Source organism: Ranitomeya imitator, chromosome 10 (assembly GCF_032444005.1).
Source record: "Ranitomeya imitator isolate aRanImi1 chromosome 10, aRanImi1.pri, whole genome shotgun sequence".
NCBI lineage: Eukaryota > Metazoa > Chordata > Amphibia > Anura > Dendrobatidae > Ranitomeya > Ranitomeya imitator.
Window position 1 is genome coordinate 3,158,461 of NC_091291.1, and position 21,772 is coordinate 3,180,232.

The window sequence follows — 21,772 nt, forward strand, 5'->3', positions numbered from 1 at the left end:
AGGGGCCGGCTGGGATGTCCGGTGTCGGTGCTGATGACGGGGGCCGGTTGTGATCCCCGGTGCCGATGACGGGGGCCAGCTTTGATGTCCGGTGCCGATGACGGGGGCCGGCTGTGATGTCCGGTGTCGGTGCCAATGATGGGGGCCGGCTGTGGTGTCGGTGCCGATGATGGGGGCCGGCTGTGATGCCCGGTGTCGGTGCCAATGACGGGGGCCGGCTGTGATGCCCGGTGTCGGTGCTGATGACGGGGGCCGGCTGTGATGCTTGGTGCGGTGCTGATGACGGGGGCCGGCTGTGATGTCCGGTGTCAGTGCCGATGACGGGGGCCGGCTGTGATGTCCGGTGTCGGTGCTGATGACGGGGGCCGGCTGTGATGCTTGGTGCGGTGCCGATGACGGGGGCCGGCTGTGTTCCCCGGTGTCGGTGCCGATGACGGGGGCCGGCTGTGTTCCCCGGTGTCGGTGCCGATGACGGGGGCCGGCTGTGTTCCCCGGTGTCGGTGCCGATGACGGGGGGCCGGCTGTGTTCCCCGGTGTCGGTGCCGATGACGGGGGCCGGCTGTGATGCCCGGTGTCGGTGCTGATGACGGGGGCCGGCTGTGATGCCCGGTGTCAGTGCCGATGACGGGGGCCGGCTGTGTTCCCCGGTGTCGGTGCTGATGACGGGGGCCGGCTGTGTTCCCCGGTGTCGGTGCTGATGACGGGGGCCGGCTGTGTTCCCCGGTGTCGGTGCTGATGACGGGGGCCGGCTGTGATGCCCGGTGTCGGTGCTGATGACGGGGGCCGGCTGTGATGCCCGGTGTCGGTGCTGATGACGGGGGCCGGCTGTGATGTCCGGTGTCGGTGCTGATGACGGGGGGCCGGCTGTGATGTCGGTGCAGATGACGGGGGCCGGCTGTGATGCCCGGTGTCGGTGCTGATGACGGGGGGCCGGCTGTGATGCCCGGTGTCGGTGCAGATGACGGGGGCCGGCTGTGATGTCCGGTGTCGGTGCTGATGACGGGGGGCCAGCTGTGATGTCGGTGCAGATGACGGGGGCCGGCTGTGATGCCCGATGTCGGTGCCGATGACGGGGGCCGGCTGTGATGCCCGGTGTCGGTGCCGATGACGGGGGCCGGCTGTGATGCCCGGTGTCGGTGCCGATGACGGGGGCCGGCTGTGTTCCCCGGTGCTGATGACGGGGGCCGGCTGTGATGTCCGGTGTCGGTGCTGATGACGGGGGCCGGCTGTGATGCCCGGTGTCGGTGCCGATGACGGGGGCCGGCTGTGATGCCCGGTGCGGTGCTGATGACGGGGGCCGGCTGTGATGTCGGTGCAGATGACGGGGGCCGGCTGTGATGCCCGGTGTCGGTGCTGATGACGGGGGGCCGGCTGTGATGCCCGGTGTCGGTGCAGATGACGGGGGCCGGCTGTGATGTCCGGTGTCGGTGCTGATGACGGGGGGCCAGCTGTGATGTCGGTGCAGATGACGGGGGCCGGCTGTGATGCCCGATGTCGGTGCCGATGACGGGGGCCGGCTGTGATGCCCGGTGTCGGTGCCGATGACGGGGGCCGGCTGTGATGCCCGGTGTCGGTGCCGATGACGGGGGCCGGCTGTGTTCCCCGGTGCTGATGACGGGGGCCGGCTGTGATGTCCGGTGTCGGTGCTGATGACGGGGGCCGGCTGTGATGCCCGGTGTCGGTGCCGATGACGGGGGCCGGCTGTGATGCCCGGTGCGGTGCTGATGACGGGGGCCGGCTGTGATGTCGGTGCAGATGACGGGGGCCGGCTGTGATGCCCGGTGTCGGTGCCAATGACGGGGGCCGGCTGTGATGTCCGGTGTCGGTGCTGATGACGGGGGCCGGCTGTGTTCCCCGGTGCTGATGACGGGGGCCGGCTGTGATGTCCGGTGTCGGTGCTGATGACGGGGGCCGGCTGTGTTCCCCGGTGCTGATGACGGGGGCCGGCTGTGATGCCCGGTGTCGGTGCTGATGACGGGGGGCCGGCTGTGATGTCGGTGCAGATGACGGGGGCCGGCTGTGATGCCCGGTGTCGGTGCCAATGACGGGGGCCGGCTGTGATGCCCGGTGTCGGTGCCAATGACGGGGGCCGGCTGTGATGTCCGGTGTCGGTGCCAATGACGGGGGCCGGCTGTGATGTCCGGTGTCGGTGCCAATGACGGGGGCCGGCTGTGATGCCCGATGTCGGTGCCGATGACGGGGGCCGGCTGTCATGTCCGGTGTCGGTGCTGATGACGGGGGCCGGCTGTGTTCCCCGGTGCTGATGACGGGGGCCGGCTGTCATGTCCGGTGTCGGTGCTGATGACGGGGGCCGGCTGTGTTCCCCGGTGCTGATGACGGGGGCCGGCTGTGATGCCCGGTGTCGGTGCCGATGACGGGGGCCGGCTGTCATGTCCGGTGTCGGTGCTGATGACGGGGGCCGGCTGTGTTCCCCGGTGCTGATGACGGGGGCCGGCTGTCATGTCCGGTGTCGGTGCTGATGACGGGGGCCGGCTGTGTTCCCCGGTGCTGATGACGGGGGCCGGCTGTGATGCCCGGTGTCGGTGCCGATGACGGGGGCCGGCTGTCATGTCCGGTGTCGGTGCTGATGACGGGGGCCGGCTGTGTTCCCCAGTGCTGATGACAGCTGTAGTGTTTTCTGGGATCTGCCGCTGGTCTCCCGGCGCTGCGGCTCTGTTACACTCTTCTCTGCTTTGCCCCTTACATTAGGTTTGCTCTCGGGGGGCTCGGTGCCCAGTGATGCTGCTGCAGATGGCGGTGCCCTGGGGGGCATTGATATGTAGGCGGAGACCCTATGACCTGCAGTGACCCTGTCCGGTTGATTCGGCTTCTTCAGCTATGTCAGGCTTCTGATCTTGGGATTGCTGAGACTTGTGGTTCTGGAGCTGGAGAGCAGACGTTATAGATCAGCCCCCCTCAGGCTACCAATGGGGGGCCGTCACAGAGACGTGATGGTCGCCATTCCTACAGCCAGATGGACTGATGCCAGTCACTGACACGTCCATTCATCCACAGTAGCAGCACTGCTTGTGGCCGGGGATGGGACTGTCACCTGTGGTGGGGCATGCTGACGCTTGTAGTACCTGTAAATAGCAGAACAGGTTTCTGAAATGTCATGTGACCGGCTTATGTTTCTGGGGCGATGTCCTGTGAATGTAAAGAATCCCGACTGTCCGGAAATTCAGTGTAGGAATAACGAGCATTAAACCTAGGGAGGCAATAAATGAGAACACTCCGGCACTGATACCGTGGATATAAAAAGTCTACACACCCCGCTATCACCTAAATAATCCCCCCAAGAAGAATCCTTTCTGCACCGTCCCCTTTATTGTCGCCAGAATCTACAAATCCTGAGAACTAGAAAATGACAAAAGTACAGTAACGGGATTGCATAAGTGTGCACACCCTGCATTAATGGTGGGAGTGCTCAGTGTCAGCCCACCACATCCCCGCATAGTCCTCAGTGGGCGGTGCTCGGCCGCCGTCATGTACAGTCGCTCTGATTAGCCCCAGGGAAAGTGTCGCTGCTCCAGGAGGATTTTCCTGGCGGAAACTGCAGCCATCACCAGAAGACCCCACATTGAGGTGTGGTGGGGGCAGCGATGGGCTCTTGGTCTTTAGCCAAGGGGGAGGGGATTATGGACAGAACAAATAACAGATCATTTCCAATCAGAACCTTCGGCCGCTGCTAAAAGCTGAAGATGAGGAGGAGGAATTCCCCTCCGACCCCGGGCGACCTCCAGATCACCAGAAGATGGAGGTTCTGCAGCAGCCGAGCCCAAGGGGCAAACTGTGGTGGCCTGCAGAGGGCGCTGTACACAGGAGATGCCCCGGAATCAATCCTAGATGAGCCGCGCTGAGACCCCCGAGCCAAAAACGCTGCCACAGACTCCCAGGACTGCACTCAGTCTCATGACTGCTCGTCTTGTGACATCGAGGGGCCACAGGTTCCTCTTTCTCACGTGTGATGTATTGTCGGGCTGTAATGGCGCTTGTTACAAATCCAGAAATGGGGGACATTAGTCGGGTCCCAGCACCGAGGGATTCAGCAGTGGAGGGTGATGTAGCAGATGAGCAGTGTGTCCCAGCAGCACAGAGGGATTCAGCAGTGGAGGGTGATGTAGCAGATGAGCAGTGTCTTCCAGCAGTGGAGGGTGATGTAGCAGATGAGCAGTGTCTTTCAGCAGTGGAGGGTGATGTAGCAGATGAGCAGTGTCTTTCAGCAGTGGAGGGTGATGTAGCAGATGAGCAGTGTGTCCCAGCAGCACAGAGGGATTCAGCAGTGGAGGGTGATGTAGCAGATGAGCAGTGTGTCCCAGCAGCACAGAGGGATTCAGCAGTGGAGGGTGATGTAGCAGATGAGCAGTGTGTCCCAGCAGCACAGAGGGATTCAGCAGTGGAGGGTGATGTAGCAGATGAGCAGTGTCTTCCAGCAGCACAGAGGGATTCTGCAGTGGAGGGTGATGTAGCAGATGAGCAGTGTGTCCCAGCAGCACAGAGGGATTCAGCAGTGGAGGGTGATGTAGCAGATGAGCAGTGTCTTCCAGCAGCACAGAGGGATTCTGCAGTGGAGGGTGATGTAGCAGATGAGCAGTGTGTCCCAGCAGCACAGAGGGATTCAGCAGTGGAGGGTGATGTAGCAGATGAGCAGTGTGTCCCAGCAGCACAGAGGGATTCAGCAGTGGAGCGTGACGTAGCAGATGAGCAGTGTGTCCCAGCAGCACAGAGGGGTTCAGCAGTGGAGGGTGATGTAGCAGATGAGCAGTGTGTCCCAGCAGCACAGAGGGGTTCAGCAGTGGAGGGTGATGTAGCAGATGAGCAGTGTGTCCCAGCAGCACAGAGGGATTCAGCAGTGGAGCGTGACGTAGCAGATGAGCAGTGTGTCCCAGCAGCACAGAGGGGTTCAGCAGTGGAGGGTGATGTAGCAGATGAGCAGTGTGTCCCAGCAGCACAGAGGGGTTCAGCAGTGGAGGGTGATGTAGCAGTGCGGTGGGCCGCGGCCCCTTGTCTGCACTAACTCACTTTCTCGTCCCCAGTTACAGAGTTACTTTGCGGCATGTGAGGATGAGACCCCCGCCATCCGGAACCACGACCGCGTCCTGCAGAGGCTGTGTGAGCACCTGGACCACGCTCTGCTCTATGGGTGAGTGGGGTCCGGGGCTCTGATGTGGGGGGGTGTTCCGGTTTCTGATGGGGGGGAGGGGCTGGAGTTTCCGGGGCTCTGATGTGTGTGGGGGGCCTGGGGCTCTGATGTGGGGGGGGGGGGGGCAGTTTCTGGGGCTCTGATGTGGGGGGGGGGTAGTTTTTGGGGCTCTGATGTGGGGGGGGTAGTTTCTGGGGCTCTGATGTGGGGGGGGGTAGTTTCTGGGGCTCTGATGTGGGGGGGTAGTTTCTGGGGCTCTGATGTGGGGGGGGTAGTTTCTGGGGCTCTGATGTGGGGGGGGTAGTTTCTGGGGCTCTGATGTTGGGGGGGGGGGGGAGTTTCCGGGCTCTGATGTGGGGGGGGGGGGGAGTTTCCAGGGCTCTGATGTGGGATGGGGGGGGTCTGGGGCTCTGATGTGGTGGTGGGGGGGGGAGTTTCCGGGGCTCTGATGTTGGGGGTGGTGTTCCGGGCTCTGATGTTGGGGGTGGTGTTCTGGGCTCTGATGTGGGGGGGGGGGGGAGTTTCCGGGGCTCTGATGTGGGGGGGATAGTTTCTGGGGCTCTGATGTGGGGGGGTAGTTTCTGGGGCTCTGATGTTGGGGGGGGGGGGGGGGTTAGTTTCCGGGCTCTGATGTGGGGGGGGGGGGGGGGGAGTTTCCAGGGCTCTGATGTGGGATGGGGGGGGTCTGGGGCTCTGATGTGGTGGTGGGGGGGGGAGTTTCCGGGGCTCTGATGTTGGGGGTGGTGTTCCGGGCTCTGATGTTGGGGGTGGTGTTCTGGGCTCTGATGTGGGGGGGGGGGGGGAGTTTCCGGGGCTCTGATGTGGGATGGGGGGGTCTGGGGCTCTGATGTGGGGGGGGGGGGAGTTTCCGGGGCTCTGATGTGGGGGGGGGGGAGTTTACGGGGCTCTGATGTGGGGGGGTCCGGGGCTCTGATGTGGGGGGGGCTCAGTGGCCGCTGTAATGTCTGTGATGGATCCTCTCGCCCCACCCAGGCTGCAGGACATCTCCTCTGGGTACTGGGTGCTCGTCGTCCACTTCACCCGCAGAGAAGCCGTGAAGCAGATTGAGGATCAGCAGCATGTGGCGACGCTGCTCGGCCGCAGTGAGTACTTGTGACCTGTGACCACCCGTGATTGGCCGCTGCGGGTGCGTAACCTCCGCTGTCCTCTGCAGGCCGAGCCTGGCTGTACCTGGCGCTCAACGAGAATTCCCTGGAGAGCTACCTGAGGTTATTCCAGGAGAACCGGAGCCTCCTAGAGAAATACTACTACAAGTAAGGAAAGGTCCCCCCCCCCCTAGGGTCTCCTCCCCCCACTAAGGTCTCCTTCCCCTCTAGGGTCTCCTCCCTCTCTTGCAGCGCCTTTCCTCTCCCTCCTCCACCTACAGCGCCTCTCCTCTCCCTCCTCCCTCTTACAGCGCCTCTCCTCTCCCTCTCCTGCAGTGCCTCTCCTCCCCTCTTCCCTCTCTTGCAGCGCCTCTCCTCTCCCTCCTCCCTCTCTTACAGCGCCTCTCCTCTCCTCTCGCAGCGCCTCTCCTCTCCCTCCTCCCTCTTACAGCGCCTCTCCTCCCCTCTTCCCTCTCTTGCAGCACCTCTCCTCTCCCTCCTCCCTCTCCTGTAGCGCCTCTCCTCTCCCTCTTCAGTGCTGTGTTGCTGTGTTCCAGGAACGCCTTGGTTTGCAGCCATGATCATCTCACCCTGTTCCTCACCCTGGTGTCCGGCCTGGAGTTCATTAGATTTGATCTGGAGCTGGTGAGTAGAGTGGAGACCTGCAGGAACTGGTGATGGAGCGCACGCACCGCCAATACTGACCATCGGGGGGAGACTGTGGGGGATAAGGGAGGTGACCTGTGTCCGAAACTGAGCAACACACACCAGGGGAGGTCAGAGAAGAGAATGGCATCAGTAGTGCAGCCTCAGGACCTGGGCTCGAGACCAGGATCTGTCTGCAAGGAAAAAATGGAATTTACCTGTATCCACAGTGACAGCACTAGCAGAATAGTGAGTGCAGCTCTGGAGAATAATACAGGATTGTCACTGATCCCTTCTCCGTGGTGTCTCTAAATCGTCACATACCCGCTCTCAGCACGAAACTTGGGTTGTGCCTGCAAGGGTTAATCTATCTCCCCACTCTGTCCAGCATTCAGCCTCTGTCCTATGCTGTAATGGGAGCATAAATCACACCCCGACCCAGGACACACACCTGCTCCTACACGCTGCCACCACTCACCGAATACATGGGCGATGAGTCCCGGAAATATTAATGCTAATAATGTCTACCACTCTAAGGCTCACACACCTTAGGCTATCGATTTCTTTTAGAACATTCAAGGTTCAACTTGTTAAAGTTTTATACTTTAATACAAAAAAAGGTTCAGTGCTTACAGTAAGAAAAGGTATAAAAATATGATAATAAAAAGACATACAACTTATGCAAAACAGTATAAAATAACAGGAGAAAACTTACAGAAATAATTTAACTGGTAGTTTGCTTTCTGCTCCCTGAGGGGGGGTGAATATGAAGTTGGTGGAACACATCAGCTCCTCAGGCTGCCCTCATTATGTGAACACGGTTCTAGGTATACAGGTCTAATTTATAGCTTTGGTCTGGAGGTCAGGTTTCTAGACCAGCCCCTCAGGTTAATATCCTAATTACTTGTTTTTGGATTGGACCACGGCCGCCCCCCAATGAATATATTATTTTCTCTTGAAATCCTTTGTGTAGAAGCTCTCACAGCGATACTATCGGGCCATAATTAACATCTCTCTTCCAAGAGCTAGGAGGTGTCAAATGAGATATATATATATAATCTTCACACAAGGCAAAAAGGATGTAATTCAGGATCAGTAATGTATGTACACAGTGACTGCATCAGCAGAATAGTGAGTGCAGCTCTGGGGTATAATACAGGAGGAAACTCAGGATCAGTAATGTATGTACACAGTGACTGCACCAGCAGAATAGTGAGTGCAGCTCTGGGGTATAATACAGGATGTAACTCAGGATCAGTAATGTATGTACACAGTGACTGCACCAGCAGAATAGTGAGTGCAGCTCTGGGGTATAATACAGGATGTAACTCAGGATCAGTAATGTAATGTATGTACACAGTGACTGCACCAGCAGAATAGTGAGTGCAGCTCTGGGGTATAATACAGGATGTAACTCAGGATCAGTAATGTATGTACACAGTGACTGCACCAGCAGAATAGTGAGTGCAGCTCTGGGGTATAATACAGGAGGAAACTCAGGATCAGTAATGTATGTACACAGTGACTGCACCAGCAGAATAGTGAGTGCAGCTCTGGGGTATAATACAGGATGTAACTCCGAATCAGTAATGTATGTACACTGTGACTGCACCAGCAGAATAGTGAGTGCAGCTCTGGAGTATAATACTGGAGGTAACTCAGGATCAGTAATGTAAGGTATGTACACAGTGACTGCACCAGCAGAATAGTGAGTGCAGCTCTGGGGTATAATACAGGAGGTAACTCAGGATCAGTAATGTATGTACACCGTGACTGCACCAGCAGAATAGTGAGTGCAGCTCTGGAGTATAATACTGGAGGTAACTCAGGATCAGTAATGTAATGTATGTGCACAGTGACTGCACCAGCAGAATAGTGAGTGCAGCTCTGGGGTATAATACAGGATGTAACTCAGGATCAGTAATGTATGTACACCGTGACTGCACCAGCAGAATAGTGAGTGCAGCTCTGGAGTATAATACTGGAGGTAACTCAGGATCAGTAATGTAATGTATGTACACAGTGACTGCACCAGCAGAATAGTGAGTGCAGCTCTGGAGTATAATACTGGAGGTAACTCAGGATCAGTAATGTAATGTATGTACACAGTGACTGCACCAGCAGAATAGTGAGTGCAGCTCTGGGGTATAATACAGGATGTAACTCAGGATCAGTAATGTATGTACACCGTGACTGCACCAGCAGAATAGTGAGTGCAGCTCTGGAGTATAATACTGGAGGTAACTCAGGATCAGTAATGTAATGTATGTACACCGTGACTGCACCAGCAGAATAGTGAGTGCAGCTCTGGGGTATAATACAGGATGTAACTCAGGATCAGTAATGTATGTACACCGTGACTGCACCAGCAGAATAGTGAGTGCAGCTCTGGAGTATAATACTGGAGGTAACTCAGGATCAGTAATGTAAGGTATGTACACAGTGACTGCACCAGCAGAATAGTGAGTGCAGCTCTGGAGTATAATACTGGAGGTAACTCCGGATCAGTAATGTAAGGTATGTACACAGTGACTGCACCAGCAGAATAGTGAGTGCAGCTCTGGAGTATAATACTGGAGGTAACTCAGGATCAGTAATGTATATACACAGTGACTGCACCAGCAGAATAGTGAGTGCAGCTCTGTGGTATAATACATGATGTAACTCAGGATCAGTAATGTAATGTATGTACACCGTGACTGCACCAGCAGAATAGTGCGTGCAGCTCTGGGGTATAATACAGGAGGTATCTCAGGATCAGTAATGTAAGGTATGTACACAGTGACTGCACCAGCAGAATAGTGAGTGCAGCTCTGGGGTATAATACAGGATGTAACTCCGAATCAGTAATGTATGTACACAGTGACTGCACCAGCAGAATAGTGAGTGCAGCTCTGGGGTATAATACAGGAGGTAACTCAGGATCAGTAATGTATGTACACCGTGACTGCACCAGCAGAATAGTGAGTGCAGCTCTGGAGTATAATACTGGAGGTAACTCAGGATCAGTAATGTAATGTATGTACACAGTGACTGCACCAGCAGAATAGTGAGTGCAGCTCTGGAGTATAATACAGGAGGTATCTCAGGATCAGTAATATAATGTATGTACACAGTGACTGCACCAGCAGAATAGTGAGTGCAGCTCTGGAGTATAATACAGGATGTAACTCAGGATCAGTAATGTAATGTATGTACACAGTGACTGCACCAGCAGAATAGTGAGTGCAGCTCTGGAGTATAATACAGGATGTAACTCAGGATCAGTAATGTAATGTATGTACACAGTGACTGCACCAGCAGAATAGTGAGTGCAGCTCTGGAGTATAATACAGGAGGTAACTCAGGATCAGTAATGTAATGTATGTACACAGTGACTGCACCAGCAGAATAGTGAGTGCAGCTCTGGAGTATAATACAGGAGGTATCTCAGGATCAGTAATGTAAAGTATGTACACAGTGACTGCACCAGCAGAATAGTGAGTGCAGCTCTGCATGTGTATAGAGAAACTGTGAGATCCACTTGTTAATTACCATTATTGAGTTTTTCTTTTATTTTCTGTGTGGATTGTAAATCTTTCTTTATCCGCACATGTCGGAGAGTTGAGGGATCAGTATTATAATTTTGGGGCATTTTAGGGGTCTTCTTTCTTGCGTGCTCAGCTCTTTTCCTTGCTTGTTCTTGTTGGTGGTGATCTGTACTTTCTCTTCCGCAGGATGTTCCTTACCTGGACGTGGCTCCTTACATGCCGGAGTACTACAAACCTCAGTATCTCCTGGACTTTGAGGACCGCCTTCCCAGTAATATTCGGGGTTCTGACAGTCTGTCTTTGAATTCCTTCAACTCCATCAACTCCACTAACTTGGAGTGGGACGACAGCGCCATTGCGCCATCCAGTGAAGGTAGGAGTGCTGCTGGGGTGGAGGTCGGTGGCGTTACGGGGGCTGGTTTATACACATGCGAATCGTGGAGCTTGGTGCAACTCGCGGTCCATCTGCGCTGGTTTCTAATCCACTCTCTTGTCCCTGGTCTCTGTAGATTATGATTTTGGAGATGCTTATCCTGCGGTGCCGTCCGTCCCCAGCACAGACTGGGAAGGTGGGGACCAGCTGCATTCTGCCCCTGATTCTGCCGCCTCATGTGGTCACTTCTCGACCTTCTTTTCTTCTTTTGTGTTCTCCTTTGCCTTCATCCTTCTTTTTGCGTTTTCTCCTCATCTTTATCACATTGCCTGTCGTCACCTCTTGTTGCTTTGTCTTCCTCCTCCTTGTCGTTAACTCACACTCATTACATTTCCTCCTCCTCCTACTCCTCCTCTTCCTCCTACTCCTCCTCTTCCTCCTCCGCCATCATGTTGTCCTCCTCTTCTTCACATTCTCTTCTTTTCATCCATGTCTTCCCTGTCACTAATCTCCAGATCAGATCTTCATGTCGCTGTTGGATGATACTAACGCACCTTGTTTTATTCTACGGGTCCAGATTTGATGATGTTCCTTGTAGATGGTTTTGGTGCTTGGTTCTTTGTGACTCAGAATCCACAGACAAAAGAGGGGATGACAAAGCTATGACGGGTCTTCTGCTTATTAGTCTGGAATTGGTAGAGATACTGGGGTCCCTGCATGTCTGGACTTGTGGTCAGACCTGTGCTCTCTTGTATGCCTCAGTATATCCTCCCTGCCGCCACACATCCCTCCCTTCCTCCCTATGTCTGTCAGTCTGTCCCCTCCCTTTGTCTGTCCCTCCCTCCCTTTGTATGTCTGTCTGTCCCTCCCTCCCTTTGTATGTCTGTCTGTCCCTCCCTCCCTCTGTATGTCTGTTTGTCCCTCCCTCCCTTTGTCTGTCCCTCCCTCCCTTTGTCTGTCTGTCCCTCCCTCCTTTTGTCTGTCTGTCTGTCCCTCCCTCTTTGTCTCTGTCCCTCCCTCCCTTTGTCTGTCTGTCCCTCCCTCCCTTTGTCTGTCTGTCCCTCCCTCCCTTTGTCTGTCTGTCCCTCCCTCCCTTTGTCTGTCTGTCCCTCCCTCCTTTTGTCTGTCTGTCCCTCCCTCCTTTTGTCTCTGTCCCTCCCTCCCTTTGTCTGTCTGTCCCTCCCTCCCTCTGTCTGTCTTTCCCTTTGTCTCTGTCCCTCCCTCCCTTTCTCTCCCTCCAGCTTCTTAGCTTCTTCCCAGTGTGGTTGTCAGCAGTCCATGGCGGATGATGGCAGAGGGTATATGTAGGGATAGGATATGGTCATGGCGAAAACCCCGACCTCTGCCATCCCTGGGTGCCCTTTGTAAACGAGTAACGCTTGTTTGATTCCCCCCCCCGCTCCCTTGTCACAGACGGAGACCCCCATGATGGCAGCAGCTTCCCCCGCTCTGCACCGTTTGTGCTCAATGGCCGCAAAACACAAGGGAAGAGCTCAGTGCAGCGATGCAACCCGTTCACACAGGATGTGTCCCCTTGTGATGTCACCCCAGGACCCGGCACGATGGCCGACACGCCCGACACCAGTGACCCCATCACACAGGACTCGGAACTTGAAGTCACCTCTTCTGAGACCACACAGTCTAATAATCAGCCTCCTCAGGACACTCGCCAAGATGTGACTGATGGTCTCTCCACCTCCGAATCCACCCCGGTGCATGACGCAGCCTGGAAGACAGGAGGCAACGGCAAAAATGCCGAAGACAACTGCGAGCTGGAGGTGATACGGTGAGTAACTGTGGGCGGGGGAGGGGAGTTGTGCATTGGGCTAAGGGGGAGGGAGTGCTCGGCTGGTGCGGGGGGGGGGGGGGGGTCGTCGTGTGCTCGACTGGGGAGAGGGTTGTGGGGGGGAGTTATTATTATTTATTATTATTATAGCGCCATTTATTCCATGGCGATTTACATGTGAGGAGGGGTATACATAATAAAAACAAGTACAATAATCTTGAACAATACAAGTCATAACTGGTACAGGAGGAGAGAGGACCCTGCCCGCGAGGGCTCACAATCTACAAGGGATGGGTGAGAATACAGTAGGTGAGGGTAGAGATGGTCATGCAGCGGTTTGGTCGATCGGTGGTTACTGCAGGTTGTAGGCTTGTCGGAAGAGGTGGGTCTTCAGGTTCTTTTTGAAGGTTTCGATGGTAGGCGAGAGTCTGATGTGTTGTGGTAGAGGGTTCCAGAGTAGGGGTGATACGCGAGAGAAATCTTGTATGTGATTGTGGGAAGAGGAGATAAGAGGGGAGTAGAGAAGGAGATCTTGTGAGGATCGGAGGTTGCGTGTAGGAAAGTACCGGGAGACGAGGTCACAGATGTATGGAGGAGACAGGTTGTGGATGGCTTTGTACGTCATGGTTAGGCTTTTGTACTGGAGTCTCTGGGTAATGGGGAGCCAGTGAAGGGATTTAAGAGGGGTGAGGCCGGGGAATAGCGGGGGGACAGGTGGATTAGTCAGGCAGCAGAGCTTAGAATAGATTGGAGGGGTGCGAGAGTGTTAGAGGGGAGGACACAGAGCAGGAGGTTGCAGTAGTCAAGGCGAGAGATGATGAGGGCATGGACTAGGGTTTTTGCAGATTCTTGGTTTAGGAATGAACGGATTCGTGAAATATTTTTGAGTTGAAGTCGGCAGGAAGTGCAAAGGGCTTGGATATGTGGTTTGAAGGAAAGATCAGTGTCAAGGATTACCCCGAGACAGCGAGCTTGTGGGACTTGGGAGAGTGGGCAGCCGTTTACTGTAATGGATAGGTTCGTTGGGGGGGTCGCGTGAGATGGGGGAAAGATGATGAATTCTGTTTTATCCATATTTAAGTTTTAGAAATCTAGCAGAGGAGAAGGATGAAATAGCGGACATACATTGAGGGATTCTGGTTAGTAGGGTGGTGATACTGGTCCAGACATGTAGATTTGTGTGTCGTCAGCATAGAGATGATTCTCGCTTCACACCTTAGGCTCTTTTGAAGAGAGATGTCAATTACAGCCTGACACTATCTATCTGTGGGAAACTTTACACAAAGGATCTCAGAGAAAATAATATATTCAATGGGGGCACGGCCGTGGTCCTATCAAAAACAAGCAATTAGAATATCAACTTGAGGGGCTGGTCTAGAAATCTGACCTCCAGGGGTACTCTATAAATTAGGCTCGTATACATTCAAATTGTTCACATATTGGGGGCAGCCGAGCTGATGTGATCCAGTCTATATTCATCCTACCCTCAGGGAGCAGAAGCAGACTACAAGTTAGCTATTTATGTAAGTTTTCTCCTTTTTATTTTATACTGTTTTGCATACCTGTATGTCTTTTTATTACCATATTTTTATACCTTTTTCTTCACTGTAAGCACTGAACCTTTTTTTTAATTAAAGTATAAAACTTTAACAAGTTGAACCTTGAATGTTCTAAAAGAATCCATAGCCTAAGGTGTGTGAGCCTTATGAGTGGTAGACATTATTAGTACTAATATTTTCAGAACTCATCGCCCGTGTGTTCGATGAGTGGTGGCAGCGTGTATGAGCGGGTGTGTGGCCTGGGTAGGTGTGTGATTTATGTTCCCATTACAGCATAGGACTGCGGTTGAATGCTGGACTGAGAGAGGGGAGATAGATTAACCCTTGCAGGCGCAACCCCAAGTTGCATTCTGAGAGTGGATACGTGACAAATTGGTGGCAGCACGAGAGGGATCTGTGACAATGTTATTACTCTAGAAAAGGGAGTTTACCAGAAAAGAGGAAAAGTGGAGTCTTATGATAAACTGTGGATGCCTTGGCTGGAATTGGGGTAGGGGAGGGATGAGGGAAGAACATTCTGGGAAGTTTTTTCCTGTTGGAATGTTTGTTCATAAGGGGACATAAGGAGTCATCACATAATACTGAAGTATATGCCAGTATACGATATGCTAAGGGAAGAGCATGAGCTGTCTAAATGAGGAGAAGGGGGAGGGTAATGTTGGGATATATTGTGGGGGAGGAAATCTTTTCAACATCCTTGTATTGTTGTAAAATGTTTGTGATTTTATACTTAATAAAAACCTATTTTAGTTTAAAAAAAAAAAAAAAGGGCAGGGGCCTAAGGACTGAACCTTGCGGGTCTCCGACAGACAGGTGGCGAGTTGAGGTGGTGTGTGAGTGGGAGACGCTGAATGTCCGGTCTGTTAGGTATGATGAGATCCAGGATAGGGCCAAGTCTGTGACACCAAGGGATGAGAGGGTTTGTAGTAATAGGGAATGGTCCACTGTGTCAAAGGCAGAGGACAGGTCCAGGAGGAGGAGGACAGAGTAATGTCGCTTGCTCTTGGCGGTTAAGAAGTCATTGGTGACCTTAGTTAGGGCAGTTTCAGTGGAGCAGTGTGACCGGAAGCCTGATTGTAAGCGGTCGAAGAGGGCGCAGGAGGAGAGGTGGGAGGACAGTTCAAGATGGACGAGTTGTTCCAGTAGTTTGGAGGCATAGGGGAGAAGTGATATAGGGCGATAGCTAGATACAGAGGATGGGTCAAGAGAGGGCTTTTTTGAGGATAGGTTTGTTGTTCGCTGGGCATCCGGGAGGGTCATGGGTGGGGTGAGAGTCCTGAGCTGTCCCCAAGGGGAGGTGGGGGAGTTGTGCACTGGGCTGTGGGGGGGGCGGGGTGAAGGAGTTTTGTGTGCTGGGGAGGAGGAAGAGGGAGTTGTGCACGGGGCCGGTGGGGGGAGGGAGAGGGAGTTGTGCAGGGACCCGGGGGGAAGGGAGAAGGAGTTGTGCGCTGGGTTGGGGAGGAGGGAAAGGGAGTTGCACAACTCCCTTTCCCTCCTCCCCAACCCAGCGCACAACTCCTTCTCCCTTCCCCCCGGGTTGGCCGGTGGGGGAGGGGAGGAGAGGGAGTTGTGCGCTTGGCCGGTGGGGGGGAGAGAGTTGTGCGCTGGGCCGTTGGGGGTCAGGAGAAGGAGTTGTGCGCTAGGGTCGGAGGGAGAGGGAGTCGTGCACTGGGCCGGTGGGGGGAGGGAGAGGCAGTTGTGCGCTGGGGGGAGGTGAGGGGGAGCTGTGCACTGGGCTGGGGGGGAGGGGAAGTAGTAGTGCGCTTAAATTCTTGTGGAAACATTTACAGCACATCTTACGTTGTACTACTGCGCCTAATGTGTTATATATAAGAGTCGAAGTTTCTCTATTTTATACCAAATGCAAGACTCTCATTCCACAGCCCTGGTCATACAAGCAGGCACCACCTATGCGAGCCCACCCGGCCGCCATCTTATGTGACATCATCAGTCTCGGCCTTCACTTATACAGAAGGTGAAGATGATCTGTAGTATTATACAGGTGGAATTATGATGATCTGTAGTATTATACAGGGGGGATGATGACGATCTGTAGTATTATCAGGGTCAGACTGGCCCTCCGGGAACTCTGAGCATCCTCCGGTGGGCCCACCCCCTGACCAGCACCACAACTGCTGCCTACTTCACCAGTGCCTTCTCTGCCCTTTATTTCTATCATGTGCACCGAGCTGTCAGTGAGTGTATTATTCCATACTCGGTGCCGCCTGCACTGCTCAGCAACTGGTGCCCTGCAGTGAGCGCTTTCTCATCTGCTGCGGCTTCTATTGATCTCATCGAGCACTGCGCAGCGGAGAGCGGTGAGCGCCATGAGCTCAATAGAAGCTGCAGCAGCAGGTGATGAGAAAGCGCTCACCTCACATCACTTGTTGCTGAGCAGTGCAGGCGGCACCGGGTAATGAATAAAGCATTCACAGTAACGCCAACACAGACTGGTAGACTGCACACAGCACGGGAGCTGCTAGAATGGAGGTGATTTTTGGAGGGAATGATGTCACTGGGAGGAGCGGGGCCTCCTGTCTAGTGAAGACCCAACAGGAAGAATCAGCGTTGTGCTGAGGCACCTGAAGAGGAGGAAAACATGGTGCTGTGTGAGGAGAGGACTGAGGGGCCGCACCATGGAGCCGTGTGAGGAGAGGACTGAGGGGCCGCACCATGGAGCCGTGTGAGGAGAGGACTGAGGGGCCGCACCATGGAGCCGTGTGAGGAGAGGACCCGCACCATGGAGCCGTGTGAGGAGAGGACCGAGGGGCCGCACCATGGAGCCGTGTGAGGAGAGGACCGAGGGGCCGCACCATGGAGCCGTGTGAGGAGAGGACCGAGGGGCCGCACCATGGAGCCGTGTGAGGAGAGGACCGAGGGGCCGCACCATGGAGCCGTGTGAGGAGAGGACCGAGGGGCCGCACCATGGAGCCGTGTGAGGAGAGGACCGAGGGGCCGCACCATGGAGCCGTGTGAGGAGAGGACCGAGGGGCCGCACCATGGAGCCGTGTGAGGAGAGGACCGAGGGGCCGCACCATGGAGCCGTGTGAGGAGAGGACCGAGGGGCCGCACCATGGAGCCGTGTGAGGAGAGGACCGAGGGGCCGCACCATGGAGCCGTGTGAGGAGAGGACCGAGGGGCCGCACCATGGAGCCGTGTGAGGAGAGGACCGAGGGGCCGCACCATGGAGCCGTGTGAGGAGAGGACCGAGGGGCCGCACCATGGAGCCGTGTGAGGAGAGAACCGAGGGGCCGCACCATGGAGCCGTATGAGGAGAGGACTGAGGGGCCGCACCATGGAGCCGTGTGAGGAGAGGACTGAGGGGCCGCACCATGGAGCCGTGTACAGATGGGAATGAGGATTCAGGGTGAGTACTCCGGACATGTATTTCTGTGGATGTCTGAGGTAAATCCTCATTATTCTGTGGATATCTGTGATAAATCCTCATTATTCTGTGGATATCTGTGATAAATCCTCATTATTCTGTGGATATGTGATAAATCCTCATTATTCTGTATATATATGTGATAAATCCTCATTATTCTGTGGATACCTGAGGTAAATCCTCATTATTCTGTGGATATCTGTGATAAATCCTCATTATTCTGTGGATATCTGTGATAAATCCTCATTATTCTGTGGATATGTGATAAATCCTCATTATTCTGTATATATATGTGATAAATCCTCATTATTCTGTGGATACCTGAGGTAAATCCTCATTATTCTGTGGATATCTGTGATAAATCCTCATTATTCTGTGGATATGTGATAAATCATCATTATTCTGTGGATATCTGTGATAAATCCTCATTATTCTGTGGATATCTGTGGTAAATCATCATTATTCTGTGGATATCTGAGGTAAATCCTCATTATTCTGTGGATATCTGTGATAAATCCTCATTATTCTGTGGATATCTGTAATAAATCCTCATTATTCTGTGGATATCTGTGATAAATCCTCATTATTCTGTGGATATCTGAGGTAAATCATCATTATTCTGTGGATATCTGAGGTAAATCCTCATTATTCTGTGGATATCTGTGATAAATCCTCATTATTCTGTGGATATCTGTGGTAAATCATCATTATTCTGTGGATATCTGTAATAAATCCTCATTATTCTGTGGATATCTGTGATAAATCCTCATTATTCTGTGGATATCTGTGATAAATCCTCATTATTCTGTGGATATCTGTGATAAATCATCATTATTCTGTGGATATCTGTGATAAATCCTCATTATTCTGTGGATATCTGTGATAAATCCTCATTATTCTGTGGATATCTGTGATAAATCATCATTATTCTGTGAATATCTGAGGTAAATCCTGATTATTCTGTGGATATCTGTGATAAATCTTCATTATTCTGTGGATATCTGTGATAAATCCTCATTATTCTGTGGATATCTGAGGTAAATCCTCATTATTCTGTGGATATCTGTGATAAATCTTCATTATTCTGTGGATATCTGTGATAAATCCTCATTATTCTGTGGATATCTGTGATAAATCCTCATTATTCTGTGGATATCTGAGGTAAATCCTCATTATTCTGTGGATATCTGTGATAAATCTTCATTATTCTGTGGATATCTGTGATAAATCCTCATTATTCTGTGGATATCTGAGGTAAATCCTCATTATTCTGTGGATATCTGAGGTAAATCCTCATTATTCTGTGGATATCTGTGGTAAATCATCATTATTCTGTGGATATCTGTGATAAATCCTCATTATTCTGTGGATATCTGAGGTAAATCATCATTATTCTGTGGATATCTGTGATAAATCCTCATTATTCTGTGGATATCTGTGATAAATCCTCATTATTCTGTGGATATCTGTGATAAATCCTCATTATTCTGTGGATATCTGTGATAAATCCTCATTATTCTGTGGATATCTGTGGTAAATCATCATTATTCTGTGGATATCTGTGGTAAATCATCATTATTCTGTGGATATCTGTGATAAATCCTCATTATTCTGTGGATATGTGATAAAACCTCATTATTCTGTGGATATCTGTGATAAATCATCATTATTCTGTGGATATCTGTGATAAATCATCATTATTCTGTGGATATCTGTGATAAATCATCATTATTCTGTGGATATCTGTGATAAATCCTCATTATTCTGTGGATATCTGTGATAAATCATCATTATTCTGTGGATATCTGTGATAAATCCTCATTATTCTGTGGATATCTGAGGTAAATCATCATTATTCTGTGGATATCTGTCATAAATCATCATTATTCTGTGGATATCTCTGATAAATCATCATTATTCTGTGGATATCTGATAAATCCTCATTATTCTGTGGATATCTGATAAATCCTCATTATTCTGTGGATATGTGATAAATCCTCATTATTCTGTGGATATCTGTGATAAATCCTCATTATTCTGTGGATATCTGTGATAAATCCTCATTATTCTGTATATATATGTGATAAATCCTCATTATTCTGTGGATACCTGAGGTAAATCCTCATTATTCTGTGGATATCTGTGATAAATCCTCATTATTCTGTGGATATGTGATAAATCATCATTATTCTGTGGATATCTGTGATAAATCCTCATTATTCTGTGGATATCTGTGGTAAATCATCATTATTCTGTGGATATCTGAGGTAAATCCTCATTATTCTGTGGATATCTGTGATAAATCCTCATTATTCTGTGGATATCTGTAATAAATCCTCATTATTCTGTGGATATCTGTGATAAATCCTCATTATTCTGTGGATATCTGAGGTAAATCATCATTATTCTGTGGATATCTGAGGTAAATCCTCATTATTCTGTGGATATCTGTGATAAATCCTCATTATTCTGTGGATATCTGTGGTAAATCATCATTATTCTGTGGATATCTGTAATAAATCCTCATTATTCTGTGGATATCTGTGATAAATCCTCATTATTCTGTGGATATCTGTGATAAATCCTCATTATTCTGTGGATATCTGTGATAAATCATCATTATTCTGTGGATATCTGTGATAAATCCTCATTATTCTGTGGATATCTGTGATAAATCCTCATTATTCTGTGGATATCTGTGATAAATCATCATTATTCTGTGAATATCTGAGGTAAATCCTGATTATTCTGTGGATATCTGTGATAAATCTTCATTATTCTGTGGATATCTGTGATAAATCCTCATTATTCTGTGGATATCTGAGGTAAATCCTCATTATTCTGTGGATATCTGTGATAAATCTTCATTATTCTGTGGATATCTGTGATAAATCCTCATTATTCTGTGGATATCTGTGATAAATCCTCATTATTCTGTGGATATCTGAGGTAAATCCTCATTATTCTGTGGATATCTGTGATAAATCTTCATTATTCTGTGGATATCTGTGATAAATCCTCATTATTCTGTGGATATCTGAGGTAAATCCTCATTATTCTGTGGATATCTGAGGTAAATCCTCATTATTCTGTGGATATCTGTGGTAAATCATCATTATTCTGTGGATATCTGTGATAAATCCTCATTATTCTGTGGATATCTGAGGTAAATCATCATTATTCTGTGGATATCTGTGATAAATCCTCATTATTCTGTGGATATCTGTGATAAATCCTCATTATTCTGTGGATATCTGTGATAAATCCTCATTATTCTGTGGATATGTGATAAAACCTCATTATTCTGTGGATATCTGTGATAAATCATCATTATTCTGTGGATATCTGTGATAAATCATCATTATTCTGTGGATATCTGTGATAAATCATCATTATTCTGTGGATATCTGTGATAAATCCTCATTATTCTGTGGATATCTGTGATAAATCATCATTATTCTGTGGATATCTGAGGTAAATCATCATTATTCTGTGGATATCTGTCATAAATCATCATTATTCTGTGGATATCTCTGATAAATCATCATTATTCTGTGGATATCTGATAAATCCTCATTATTCTGTGGATATCTGATAAATCCTCATTATTCTGTGGATATGTGATAAATCCTCATTATTCTGTGGATATCTGTGATAAATCCTCATTATTCTGTGGATATCTGTGATAAATCCTCATTATTCTGTGTATATACCGTATATACTCGAGTATAAGCCGAGATTTTCAGCCCAAAAAAATTGGCTGAAAGTGCCCCTCTCGGCTTATACTCGAGTCATGGAAGGCGGAGGGGGGTCGGCGGGTGAGGGGGAGCGGCGCCTGTCAAATACTCACCTGCTCCCAGCGCTCCGGATGCGGTCCCCGCATGTCCCACGTCTCCGGGAGCGGCAGCCTCTTCCCCCTGTTCAGCGGTCACTGGTACCGCTCATTAAAGTTATGAATATGGACTCCACTCCCATAGGGGTGGAGCCGCATATTCATTACTGTAATGAGCGGTGCCACGTGACCGCTCACTACAGGAAGAAGCTGCCGCTCCCGGAGACGTGGGACATGCAGGGACCGCATCCGGAGCGCTGGGAGCAGGTGAGTATTTGACAGGCGCCGCTCCCCCTCACCCGCCGACCCCCCCCTCCGCCTTCCATGACTCGAGTAGAAGGCTAGGTTCACATTGGGTTAATGGGTTAACTCTAACGGACTGTGTTGCAGGGCGAAAATGTCGCAATTAACGC

General features: G+C 51.2%; 1 protein-coding gene across 4 annotated transcripts in view; it reads left to right on the forward strand.

Annotated features, from left to right (window-relative positions):
* The window catches only part of PLEKHM2 (pleckstrin homology and RUN domain containing M2), a 62,913-nt gene that overhangs the window by 4,368 nt on the left and 36,773 nt on the right, over positions 1 to 21,772 (forward strand). The window contains exons 2-8 of one of the 4 annotated variants that reach the window (XM_069742623.1): positions 5,037 to 5,143; positions 6,137 to 6,246; positions 6,318 to 6,417; positions 6,807 to 6,894; positions 10,611 to 10,797; positions 10,934 to 10,993; positions 12,211 to 12,583. In XM_069742623.1, the coding sequence (XP_069598724.1) occupies positions 5,037 to 5,143; positions 6,137 to 6,246; positions 6,318 to 6,417; positions 6,807 to 6,894; positions 10,611 to 10,797; positions 10,934 to 10,993; positions 12,211 to 12,583 (1,025 nt within the window). The remainder of the gene's footprint in view (positions 1 to 5,036; positions 5,144 to 6,136; positions 6,247 to 6,317; positions 6,418 to 6,806; positions 6,895 to 10,610; positions 10,798 to 10,933; positions 10,994 to 12,210; positions 12,584 to 21,772) is intronic. The other 3 variants (XM_069742625.1, XM_069742624.1, XM_069742626.1) reach the window with 3 other exon arrangements.